At 37.8% G+C, this 12,756-nt stretch overlaps 1 protein-coding gene across 1 annotated transcript in view; it reads left to right on the top strand.

Annotated features, from left to right (window-relative positions):
- Positions 1–3,982: 3,982 nt before the first annotated feature.
- MPP6 (membrane palmitoylated protein 6) overlaps positions 3,983–12,756 on the top strand; it is a 27,878-nt gene continuing 19,104 nt past the window's right edge. The window contains exons 1-2 of the mRNA XM_031057667.1: positions 3,983–4,161; positions 8,742–8,894. Of these exons, the coding sequence (XP_030913527.1) occupies positions 3,991–4,161; positions 8,742–8,894 (324 nt within the window). The 5' untranslated portion in view covers positions 3,983–3,990. The remainder of the gene's footprint in view (positions 4,162–8,741; positions 8,895–12,756) is intronic.

The following is a 12,756-nucleotide window of genomic DNA, read 5'->3' as shown; positions in this document are numbered from 1 at the left end:
CTTGAGGCTTTAAACTTGCTGCGGTTATGAAGATGTTCTTTGAAAATTGACTGTGGAAATTAATTCTATGTGTATTCCCTGTCACGAAAGCCGGGGGCTGGAGTTGTAATCTCATTTTTCTTAGGAGTCCCAGCTCAGACTCAGTTCTGTTGTCACCCTTTCCTAAGAATCCCTGTATTTCAGCACCTCGCCTCAACTGAGAGTTTGTTTCTGCCACCCAGTTCCTCCTGGCTTGTCTGGAGGCTGTTGTCAGTGGGTTTCTGTGTGTGTTCCTAGGTGGTTTTGTTAACCATTGTAGTCAGCCATGCCTGTCTCATGGTGTCCTCACAAAAACAAATCCTTATGTGCTGTGATGGGAGTTTAAAGTTTTCCCCAGATGGGTCACTGAATATAGAAACAGTCTTGTCTTCAGAGAGAGGGAGGTGAACGGTAGAGCTCTCAAAGTCACTTTGGTCTTATTATTTTCCTGTAAAAGATGGGACAAGAGAGGGGAGAGAGACCCAATTTGTTTTCCAGTGGAAAAGCACACATACTCTCTTTATTGTACACCTAAGTACCCAATAATAATAAGCACTTCTGACAACCTGGTTTATGCAGTTTGTTCATGTAGTCCTTAGTTCTTCAGTATGCCTGACTTGAATGTAAGTTCTACAGGGCTTTCTACCCCCCAGTGAGTAACTTCTATCAACATTTCAAGGGCAGATTCACCACAAAAGAGATGTGAACCTGAAAAGGCAATTCTTGATGGGATATTTAGATTTGGTAGTCTCAAAACTCCTCAGTTCCATCTGTTTCTTGCTTGGTAGGAGCTGATCTTTTAAGTAAAACTTTCCTACCTAAGTACTTTCATCTTCAGCTTTCATTCCTGCTGCTCAGGAATAAGATAAGACGCTTTTTCAAAAGTGCTAAGGTGGCTTTATCCCTGGAAAGAAAAAAGTGAAATTGTTGAAATGAGTGCTACTTGAAATTCCATGTGAATCTACATTATTCTGAAAGATCATTATAATTAAGCCTGGAAGCAAAGTATCTCCTTTTGTTTGTTGTCTAATAGACCCTAGAATGAGTAAACAAAAGCCTCTTGAATAGATACAGAAGAAACGGTTCCATAATACATTTCCCAAAGTGTCTTCCCTTCCTCCCACCTCTGCTCTTAGTCTTTAGATAAATCAAGTTTTTTGGAAGTACATGTATGAATATCTAAGGCATATGTAGTCAGTATATTGCTTAGACTTTCAAAGCTGTTTTTACACGTGAACAAATACCAGCTTTTCACATTAAACAGGAACTATATTTGAAAGTGGCCTGTGACTTGTATAATACATATAAAACACTGAGATTAAAATGCTTTGTCTAGTCCATCAAAAAAAAGTATCCATATATTTGTGGTCTATTCTTTTTGAATAAACCAGCAGACATAATTCCTGTTGGAATATGCTCTTGATGATTTTTTTGGCAAATAACATTTGATCATGTTCTGAATATTTTGCCAGGTGAGTGTAAAGCAGTGAAACATGGTGAGGCATATAAATGTTCCTCTGCCTACCATGTGCTGCGTAACAGGTGCAAAGATTGTTGAATCTTAACCTTTCTCTCAGGCTAAAAGTTTTTTGCTTAACATTGTAACTGATTAAAATAAAGGGATACTTGAAGGTATTATTTTTTATTCAACTACTTAGATAGTTCCCCATCTTCCCTTTAAGATGGGGAACTGTCTACACCAAGACAGTATTGAGCCTCATATTGTGTTCAAACACAAACAATAGAGCATGAGTAAAGGTGCCTTATCCTGCCTTTTTGGTTTGCTTCCTAATATTGAGACAACACTATTTATAACTAAGAAAACTCTTGCCATGATGGCTGTGTCATGAGGCAACCAACACACAACTGTAGGAACCTGTTTCTGAGAACAGCTGGTTTTGATTTTGATGACCTGGAATGCATGTCTGCCTTTGTGAATATTTTGAACTCTGCATGTTGATAAAGCTGGTTGCTGTTTTCTAAAAATGCTGAAATATACTTAAGTAGTTCTGATGCTAGATGTTTGTGAAACCTTTATTGAATAAAATATTAATTTGAAAAATACCCTGACTACTTGCATGAAGACATTCTTCTGTAGCTTAAAATTGCTCTTAACATTTTCTTTTTGATGATAAAGGGACTATTAGGGACTATTTTTTAAAATTTTATCTAAGGCAGAATTCTGAGAGGCTCAAGTAAGAAACAGGATAATGTCATGAAGATAATATGAACAATATGTTTATTATAAATGTTTTTGTCACCACCAAGTGCTGGAATTGCAGCTGGTAGTTGAGATGCGTACTTTGACTTCAAGGAAGCTTTGCATTTTCTCTGATTATTTGTAGAAGAAAAAGTGCTAACCTGAAATCCCTTAAAAAAGAATTTGCACAACTGTTAAAAATGTAAAGAAATGTTATTATTCTAACACTTGCATTATTATGCAGCACCTATGACATGAATTGGCCAGAAGCATCTGACCACTTCTGCAGATAGTACAGCTTGTGTGACTACATTAAAAGTCACAATCTGAAACTGGGAATTGAGAAAATGTGAAGAAGGCAGTTTCATCTGCAGCTGAACTAGTCAGGATGTAGGATATACCTGATCTGGGGAAGTTGTGGACTGTTTGCATGGTAATTTTGTGACTTTATGTAATGTGTGGTTGCTGACAGGACTTCGTCTGTTATGAAGTAGAAATAATGCTGCTTCAAAATCTGAAAACATACAGTGTTATTTTCCCTCCTACTCATGGTTTCACAGAAAATTCACTTTTTTTGAAGCTAAAAGTGTGGTTAAAACATTTAACATAATACAGGTCTTTTGACATGCACTGCTGTAGTTAAAATGTTGCACGTGAGTTGATTTGCTTGTTGAAAAGTCAGTTCCACTTAACAGAAAGAATGGACAAATTTTTTTCTTCAGATGGAATTTTCTAGGAAGAATTGGAATCAGAAAGTAGGTGTTGAGAAATGCAGTTTGTTCTGTTACTGTGCAGTTTCATAATAGCTTTCATTATAAAGCAGTGAGGAAATTTAAGGGTAAATTCCTGTGTGGGAGAAGGGGCATATAGGCTTTTCTAATTCTCTTGATATATACTACTCTGCAACATGCAGAGCATTGCAGAACACTGGTTATTCCAAGGCTTCTGGGCTTGTTGGGGATCTCAACAGGAGATTTTTTTAGTACACCTGTGTGTGTGTCTATTTGAACATGCATATGTAGCTTGGCAGGAGTTTAAAAGAATAAAGTTAAGAACAAGAGCTAATTCTCTTACCTCAATGACTTCAGGGGATCAGACAGACAGCTGGGATAGTGGCATTTTCTGACATTTCTTTGGGCAGCATTGTTGACTCTCAGCCAAGAGTGGTTCTCTCAGCGAGTCTGAGGGTACCGGGCAGGCACGGCACATTTCTCATTGTAGGGTGTGCTTCCCACTGCAGGTGGGACCAGGCTGGCGTTAGTGCACTTAGCGCCGGACGGCAGTGGGTCAGGACTGGCTGTAAAGGACTGCCGGGGTGGACACAAGTGTTCCCACAGTAAGAGCTGCCTTGGAAGCAAATTTTTGGTTTAAAAAATTTGGTTTGGAACTACATGGTCATTTTTACAACAGTGAATCTGCCTCTACAGGCATTGTGAAACTTGTGGTTGCTGTATGTATGAGGGCTGAAAACTTCTTCTGAAAAAATATGAAATAAAAAGAGTACTGAAGGAGTTGATTTTATTGTATTTGGAAGATTATGCATACTTTATACATAGTTTATGCTTGTTTGGTTTTTCAATCCTTAGTAGCAAATCTTGGAAAGAATGTGCTGGGCCTGGATTCAGTTGGATATAACCTGTATTTCATTTTCAGACACACACACGCAAAAAAAGTTCTTTTTCTGTTCTGTCCCCTTGTTCTCAGTAGATGTATTTGACTGCTTAACGTCTTTAAAGTTAATGTTGTGGTGTTTCCCAGAGCTTTTGCTCCTTATGGAAGCCTGTTTTGGTCAGTATTTACTTTTTGTTTTTGTTTTGTCAGCAGCCATGCAGCAGGTCTTAGACAACCTTACTGATCTGCCGACATCGACAGGCGCTGAAGAAATAGACCTGATTTTTCTTAAAGGCATTATGGAAAACCCCATCGTAAGATCGCTTGCTAAGGTATTTAAATTTGCTACTTTGAGTAGAATCTGGAAATGTTTTAACTCTTACATTATTTTGTGAACATTGAGTGTGGATTGAGGTATCCACAACACGTTGTTGGTTCATCTTATTAAAAGACTTGAAGATGAGCTTGAAGGTGAAGAGTTCATAATTTCTGTGCATGCTGGTTAATAGTTACATGGAAGAACCTAGAGGAAGATAAAAAATTCAGAGATTACAGAAATAAAGTTACATTATTTATGAAGAAAAATCATAATATTTGGAATTAGAAGCAGTTGGTTTTAATGTAGTCTTGTAACCACTGTTGTGTGCATAACCCATATGCCTTCTGACTTTTAGCGGTTTTGCCAGAGGTGAAAAGTAAGAGCAGTCACCTTCATTATCCTGTGGCATAAAAATGTTTTCTTTTCATCTTTAGCTCAAAACTACTTTCTGATATGCCAGGAAAATATTCTCTCCATGCCCTTTCCTGAATCTCAGACTAATAATTTTATCATTGATTGTCAGCTCTCTAAAACATGGATTATCCTAAGATTTTGTTCTTGGATTACAAAAATCTTTTATGTATGAGTGGTAGCAATCAATTATAAATATGTAAGGTGATATTTGCAAAAAAATCTTTGGACTCTTTAATTAAAATGTAGCTGGTCTTACCAGTAGGAAATGCAGTCAAATACTGCACATCACGTATATACATTCTTAATCTTACTTCATAAAAATAAGCTCCTTTCTTGAGGAAAACCCAGTTAACTTAAATACAGCTGTCTCTTTAATAGGAATAGACATCTGAAAGCAGTGCCCTCTGGGCAGGTATGAAATCCTCTGTAAAGCTAAAGGATTGTTGCCCATAGATTTTGTTCAGTATAAAAATCTGGAAAGGAAAACTTCTCATGAGAATTCATATAAGAATCTACTTCTGTTTGGCTGTTCAAAAAATTGGTTTTAAGTTGAAGACATGGCACAGTAATAAATTTAGAAGTAATGGAAGTGTCTTATCTGCTGGTGAGATGACTGCAGAGAGAAGGATTTGTGTACTAAATTTACTAGAGTAAGTAAAAGCATTTTTTTACTGACAATGGGAACAACTTTGTCTGCTGCATAAGTCATCTTGAATATTTATCATGAAGAAAATGTTCACTGCAAAGCCTTTTTTTCTTATAAAGAATTTGTGCTTTAATGGCCAGTAACAATTAGGTGGAATTTAATGACTACCAGATGTAAAAAAAGTGCTTGTAACAGATTCTTAACTATACACATGCTTTATCTAGAATGCTTAAAGGTTTTAATTGTGTTCGTATGGTGTGACTGCACTCATATTTTCTTAGTAATTATTTTGGAAAAATCCTCAGTCTTAACAAGCAGTGCTAAATAAGGATAAGATCAAAACACATTTGGTGAAGTGTATGTAATTCACATATTTGTCCCTAAAAATACATAAACTTGCTTTTCTATTAGAAGAGCTGGTTCTCAGTTCTCAGTCATCTCAGTTCTCTGAGATGGTTACATTGTTTAAGCAGAATAATTTCAAAGCAGGCCAGAAATGCAAAAGCTTTTTCATTTTCCTTTATTAGCCAGTTATTAAGACTAATCATTATGTAAAGTACGCCAAAAAGGACAATAAGAAACTTGGGGAAATGTGCCACAAGCTATACAAACTTGTTTTCTCCTTTTGGACCTTAAATAAATGAATATGTATAGTAGTTTGCAGTATTTTGCAGTGCAGTTTGGCTGGTCTTTTAAAACTGGGTTACATTCATTTCACACTTTTCCTGTATAGAATAAAGGTAATAAGGTAGGAATTACAGTGGTTTTTTTTGGATAGCGTTCTTTCACTGAACCTTTCCACTTTTCAGTAGGTAGTAGAAGAAAGGAGAATTGTTATCATTGTAAAATGTTTTTTCCTGTCACTGATGTTTATAGAATCATAGAGTAGTTTTGGTTGGAATTGGCCTTTAAAGGTCACCTTGTCTAACCCCCTTGTGATGAGCCGGGACATCTTCAGCTAGATCAGGTTGCTCAGGGCCCCATCCAGCCTGACCTTGATTGTTTCCAAGGATGGAGTGTTTACAACCTTTCTGGGCAACCTATTGCAGTGTTTTACCACACCCATCCTAAAACTTTTCTTCCTTGTATCTAGTCTCAGTTTATCTTCTTTTAGTTTAAATTGTGATGCCCTGTCCTAAATAACTGTTGGAAAATAACTGCTGAACTTGGAACAAGCATGAATTCTCCTCAGTTTTGCTACTGAACTATGGTATCAAAACTTTCTTCTTCTGTATTGTTAACTATTCTCTCAAACCTCAAAACTTTTTCTTCTTTCTGCTGTTACATTACTGCTTTTAGCATTATATCACAGCCTACAGGAGACCAGGTGAATGCCCAGCCCAGGGCAAGGAAACATCTTGGGAGTAATCTATAAGCATTTAGTCCAGTATTTAAGATGTCAGATTGTTGGAGGTAAAAGCCTTACTATTTGAACGTTTGGCAGGTATGATATATACTGAATGCACAGAAGGGCTCAATTCAGTATCAATATTTCTGAAATGTTCTATTGAAATGAAAAAAAAATTGCAATATCCAAGTTAGGTATTCCTATTTGTTTGTTTTTTAACTTACTTATACCATTCCGTATCCTGTTACTCCTCAACATATTACAGGATCAGAGATTGTTTACTGATAAAACTTTATGTTCCCCAGTATATACATGGCCTTGATTTTGGAGTGAAGGGTGAGAATGTATTTAGATTATATCACCCAGTTAGTGGTGGTTTTTTGAAAACAATGAGTGAGAAAAAAGGTAACCCATATTCTCTAATCTTACAATGGTTTTGCAGTTGGGTTGTGTCTAAAAATCACTAGATTTGTGTTTTTACTTGCTATAGAAGAACTAAACTGTAAAAGAAGGATATTGTTTACTGTATGTGTTCTGTACAAAATAGCATTCCCTTATAAAGGAGAATGTGTGTAGGTGCCGAGCTTCCTATAACTTTGTAATTACAGTTGTTTGGCTTGTGTGTGTTGGTGTTGGAGAATGTTTGAAATGTCTTTCTGTTAAGTTAACCTTTCCAGAGTTTGGCCATCAGGCCTGCAGAAACAGCATTTTATAGATATGAAGTACAATTTAATACTTCGATGATTTCAGGGAGTAAAGTTCTCTGCTTTTAGCAAAATTTTATTTTATTGTCAATTTTAAAGCAGTAATAAGAGAGCAGAAGTGCTCACATACCTTCAAATTATATCTGTGGGAAGTATATATAGATGACTCTGAATTATATCTATTATGTATTTGGTTTTTATATGCCAAAGTAATTGCTCCTTTGTAAATTTCTTGTTGCTACAGTGTTGAAAATAACTTTTAATTGAGAATCTGTGTTATTTTTGGCCTCCTCTTATTCCCTAGTTCTGTGATAGAGCACTGTCTGTAATAAATAAATTAAGCATTCAGAGATGCTTCTCTTCCTGCTCAAAGCACCTACCTTTCAATGAATTTCAGTATCTGCAGAGTTCAGGAAATGATTATGTCTGCAGGAATAGCTCTAGAAATAGATGAAATGTTATCAAAGAATCACAGGATGGTTGAGGCTGCAAGGGACCTCTGCAGGGCATTTGGTCCTACTCTCCCTACTCAAGCAGGGCCACCTGGAGATGGTTGCCCAGGACCACATCCAGACAGCTTTTGAGTATCTCCAAGGAGGGAAACTGCCATCTTCTTTGGGAAACCTGTGCTAGGGCTCAGTCACCCTCATGCTGGAAAAAGTGTATCCTGATGTTCAGACAGAGCTTCCTGAGTTTCATTTTATGCCCACTGCCTGCTGTCCTGTCACCAGTCACCCCTGGAAACAGGCTGTCCCTGTCCTCTTTGCATAGTATACCTTCTGTACACATTGATGAGATTTCCCTGAGCCTTCTCTTTTCCAGGCAGAACAGTCCCAGCTTGATGAGCCTTTCCTCAAATGTCAGGTGTGCTCCAGACCCTTCATCATATTTGTGGCCTTTCACTGAGCTCTTTGCAGAACATCCAGAGTGTTCCAGGTGTGGCCTCGCTAGTGCTGAGTAACACTCACTATTCCAGTAACACTTTTAATGCAGCCCAGGATACTGCTGGCTGCCTTTGACTCCAACTTTTCTTTAGCATTTCCTTCAGGTAGGCAGATTTTAGCAGGTAGAATGTGCTGTTCAGAAGGTGTTTGAATGCGAGGAGTCTGAGGTATGTTTTTCTTGCAGACTCTGAAAAGATCCCATAGTTCCTTTTCTGCCCTTCTTCTAGAAGGTGTGCTTGTCCAGGGTTCCAAAGCAGGAAAGGTCCTGAGGTGCTGTACTGTTGATAGAGCAGTGCTTGGTGTATAGCATAGAGGAGATATGCACTTAAAAGCCTCTCTGCTATGTGCTGCTTATAAAGTTTATTGGATCCTGTAGTTGAGCATGCAAAATCCTTCAGCAGTTCAGTCAGGTTATCTTATATATAACTTTTCTGGCTTTTCTGCTGAACATTGCACTGAGAAATTACTTGAAAAGTTTATAGATTTGAACCACTCAAAACTTATTGACATTATAGTCTTATGTGTTTAATCTTACAGGCTCACGAGCGACTGGAAGATTCTAAACTTGAGGCTGTCAGTGACAACAACCTGGAGCTGGTGAATGAAATTCTTGAAGACATCAGTCCCTTAGCAAATAAGGATGAAAATGTTGCAGAATTGGTTGGAATACTCAAGGAGCCTCATTTTCAGGTGCCACCTTGTTACTGTATGTTACCAACTTACTGTATCAGTGTCCACTACAGATCTAGGAATAACAATGAAACAAAACCTGAACTATAACAGCATGTAATATGTAGGATTTTACTCCAAATAAAAGGTAAATCAGCAGCCATGTTAAAAATAAACTTGATTTTATTCTTTGATATAATTTCAAAAACACCTTTACTCACTGTATTAAATTCTACTGGAGTTTCTGTTACAAATCTTGGACAAGCTTTTACTTCCTGTATGGACTTTCCATAAAAATTCCCCAAAGGCTTGCTTCATCCATAACATTTCCAGGTGATCTCAGTTTCTGATCATGAGCATTGTGCATTTCAGTTCAGCTTTTTGCACTCATACTCATGTGTAAGACATACGGTTTGCAGAGTGAATGAACGCGATTCTTCTGTGAGCTGATCTGCACTGCAGCTGAAGCTGGGACTCCGCAGCCCTCTCACTGTTGCTCTGCTTAAATGAAGTGTTGATATATGCTTGTCAAAAGCAGATGTTTTTCCATTTTGCTGTTTCTCTGACTAGCTTCTGTACTGAGCCTCAAAGATCAAGGTTTGAAAATCCTTTGTAGATTCTGGCCTTTCTAGGTAGGGTTCAGTGGACTTTGCTCCTTCAGTGGACTGCTACTAAGCTAAAGGTATTCTGTAGAAGAACATAAACAACTTTTTGCCATGGTATAACTGGGTTTCTTTTGGCAGACAGCTATGAAGTCATAGGCATTTTTGGGATAGATGAGTTTAAACACACTTTTCCCCCAGGTTTTTCATTACATGTTTTACAAACATAGCAGTGAGATATATTACTGTTTAACATGGATAAACACTGAAAATGCTTTTGGTTGTATTGTGTCCTATTGGGAAAGGAATGTCTTCAAGAACTCAGCTTTTGGGACAGTAGCTTTTCTGAGTGCTGACAATTCCTCTGCCTCTCCTGTGTTGGCCTCCCTTGTGCTCTTACTTGTCCAGAAAGGCATCATAACAGAGTAATGAAAAACTATGATTGGAGACTTACTGGTGCATAAACCTGCAAATCAGTCTTTGATCCTGTTGAAGAAATTGGTACTTGAAAAGGACTGGATGAGTTTGGAGGAATTGATAGTTAAAATGCACAAGGATTAGAACTGAGGGCCTGCTGTGCACTGACAGACCTGACAATGATCCATTGTGTTAGACAGAGAAAATACAGCTGAAAGTCAAAGAGGATGATGAATCAAAAGATGAAAAGGGCATAACAATTGAAGTGCTGCACTTTGAAAGGCTCAGTAGCAGTGATCTCTGGGGGGAGATGGCAAAGGCCAGAGAGAAGCTTGGGAAAAGGATCTTTGGGGTGGAAACTGGAGATGGCTTGTAGGAGACAGATCAAATAAGAATTTTTGGGTGACTAGGAATCAAATAAGAATTACTGAGTGAATAGGCAACACTAAGGCAAACCCAGCATTTATTCCTGTTCTGTGGTCAGATCTACAGAGAGGCAGAACATGATGTTGGTGTCAGATACTTCATTAGTTCAGGCTTGAGCAACATAAACATGTAATGTAAAAGTTCCAAAATAACTGGTGAACTGGAATGTCAGTATTTATGCTCTTTCTTGTACCTTTTTTGTTGCTTGATATATAAGGAGCAGACATGAAACTGCATATATGCTATCTTAACTTTACAGTTTTGCTCAGTTTTAGTGCTTCCTAATTGTATGTTAAAGGTCCATTCAGCAAACATCTCTTCTGTTTTCCTTCCCTGTCTCTGCGGTAGGTGTCTAGTGAAGGCTGTAAGGCTTCAACAAACCAACAATGATACCTTCCAAAATGTGTTGTGAAGATTTAGTGATTTGTTGCCAAGACTTCTGAGTGAGAAGTAGTGTGATCCACCTGTGGTTCTCTTCCATGAGCTTATTCAGTTGTTTTTTTCAACCCATATGAAAATCTGTCATTTATGGCATCCCCCATCTGAGTGGAGACTGTGCTCTTTTGGTTTTGAGGCTGTCTCCTGTCAATTTCACTTAATATTCCTGTCCTCTTGTGTAGGAAGAAAGTGTACAGTTTTTCTTAATCAGCTTTTCCATGTTACTTGTAGTTTGAGAGACCTCATTGTGTCTGTTTGTGTCAAATAAATAAAATGAAGGGAAACAAAGCTGTATACAGCACGGATTTGTAAAGTAGTATCATAAATTACATTGCATTTCCTACTCATGGCCTAAAAGTTCCTAGTATTTGGTTTGCCTATTTAACAGCTGATGAATAGAACAGAAGAGTTCAGTTAGAAGGGACCTACAGGGATCATCCACTCCAGCTGCCTTACCAATTCAGAGCTGACTGAAAATGAAAGCCTGTTATTCAGGGTGTTATCCAAATGCCTGTTAAACACTGACAGACATGGGGCGTCAACCACCTCTTTAGGAGCCTGTTCCAGTGTTTGACCACCCTGTCAGTAAGGAAGAGGTACCTCTAAGCTCAGGGAGAGTAGAGGTGGATTGCTTGTTAGGCTCAGTTTGGCTGTGTATTGTTTACATCTTTGAGATACCATTTCTGAGTCTGTCAGTTAATGCATTAAGCTAGGATTGTGTTTTCCCTTGTAGTCTGTGTTGAATTTAATTTGCCTTGTTCTCAGTCTATTGCTCATGAGGTGCATCTGCAGGTTACAGGCAGTTGTTTCAGTCCTTGGGTAGCTCATCAGCAACAGCAAACTGTCATTTCACTTCTCATCCCCATTTCCTAGGTCATTTATCTGACATGTCACTATATTGGCAGGTGTAGAACTGAGCCCAGATGCCTGTGGAAATCACCTGATGACATGAATTCTGAAAACTAAAAATAATGTATTCCTGGCATCAATTTTTCTGTCTTCTAACCAATATTTTCTTCCACTTGAAAGCCTTACTGCTTATCCTGTTATAGTTTTGTTTTGCTGAAAGACTTCTGCCAAAGGGCTATGGAAGTTAACTAAGGCTAACTGCCTTGTTTCCATGCTTGTTGGTGACTCTTCCAAGGAATCTGACTAGATTTGAGAAGCATAACTTCTTTTATTAAGCATGTTGATGCTTTCCCATGATCCATTGTGTCCAGTAATTCTGGGTTTTATGGAAACTTCTGATATGTTTGGTATCAGTGTCACACTTACTGTTTGCAGTTTGTTGACTCTTCCTTGGAACGTAGTTTAAATATTAATGTCATGGTTATTACTTATATGCTGCTTCTTATAGTGTTGGGTGAGTCATGGGCATGTAAGAAAAATACAGTGCAACTGTGTTTGCTGCAAAACCTGGATTGTACAAAAAGGACAAAACAATGTAAAAGGAAGAGAAAATAGATGGTTAAGATAGTTAAATGCTGACCTGGAGAACTGGTCTATTCATCACTCTATCAGAATTGGAATTCATTAAAAAAAAGTCTGAAGAAGTCTTAATTTGTATTTTTAAAGTTTATTTTCTATGTGCCTGTTGTGAGGCATTCAGTCTCATTTGCAGAAACAATGAGCAGTTTTGGCTGCTGTGTATGGGCAAAAACACCTATCTACTTACTTCTTCAAAGTATATCTGCTGTGATTAATTTCTGAAGCCAAAAATTAGGGAGAATTTTCAGCCCTTAATTTTGTACTTCCATTACCCATGTGAAGGCAAGCAACAAAATCAGCTGAGGTCAAAGTACTGTTTTTTATTTAACTGACATCATAGTTAAGACCACTCTAGAAGTACTTCTAGGACAAATTGCAGACCAAAATGTAGATGTAGTATCTTTTTTTAAGGCTTGGGAAAGCTATGTGTCTCCTTCTGCAAAAAGGAAACAGAAAATTACCTAAATACTCAATAAATAAGTGCTATCATTTCTGCCTCATTTGGTGCAAGT

Source organism: Geospiza fortis, unplaced genomic scaffold (assembly GCF_000277835.1).
Source record: "Geospiza fortis unplaced genomic scaffold, GeoFor_1.0 scaffold95, whole genome shotgun sequence".
NCBI classification, from domain to species: Eukaryota; Metazoa; Chordata; class Aves; order Passeriformes; family Thraupidae; genus Geospiza; species Geospiza fortis.
The sequence above is the reverse complement of the archived record's forward strand: the minus strand, read 5'-3'. Positions and strand labels throughout refer to the sequence as shown.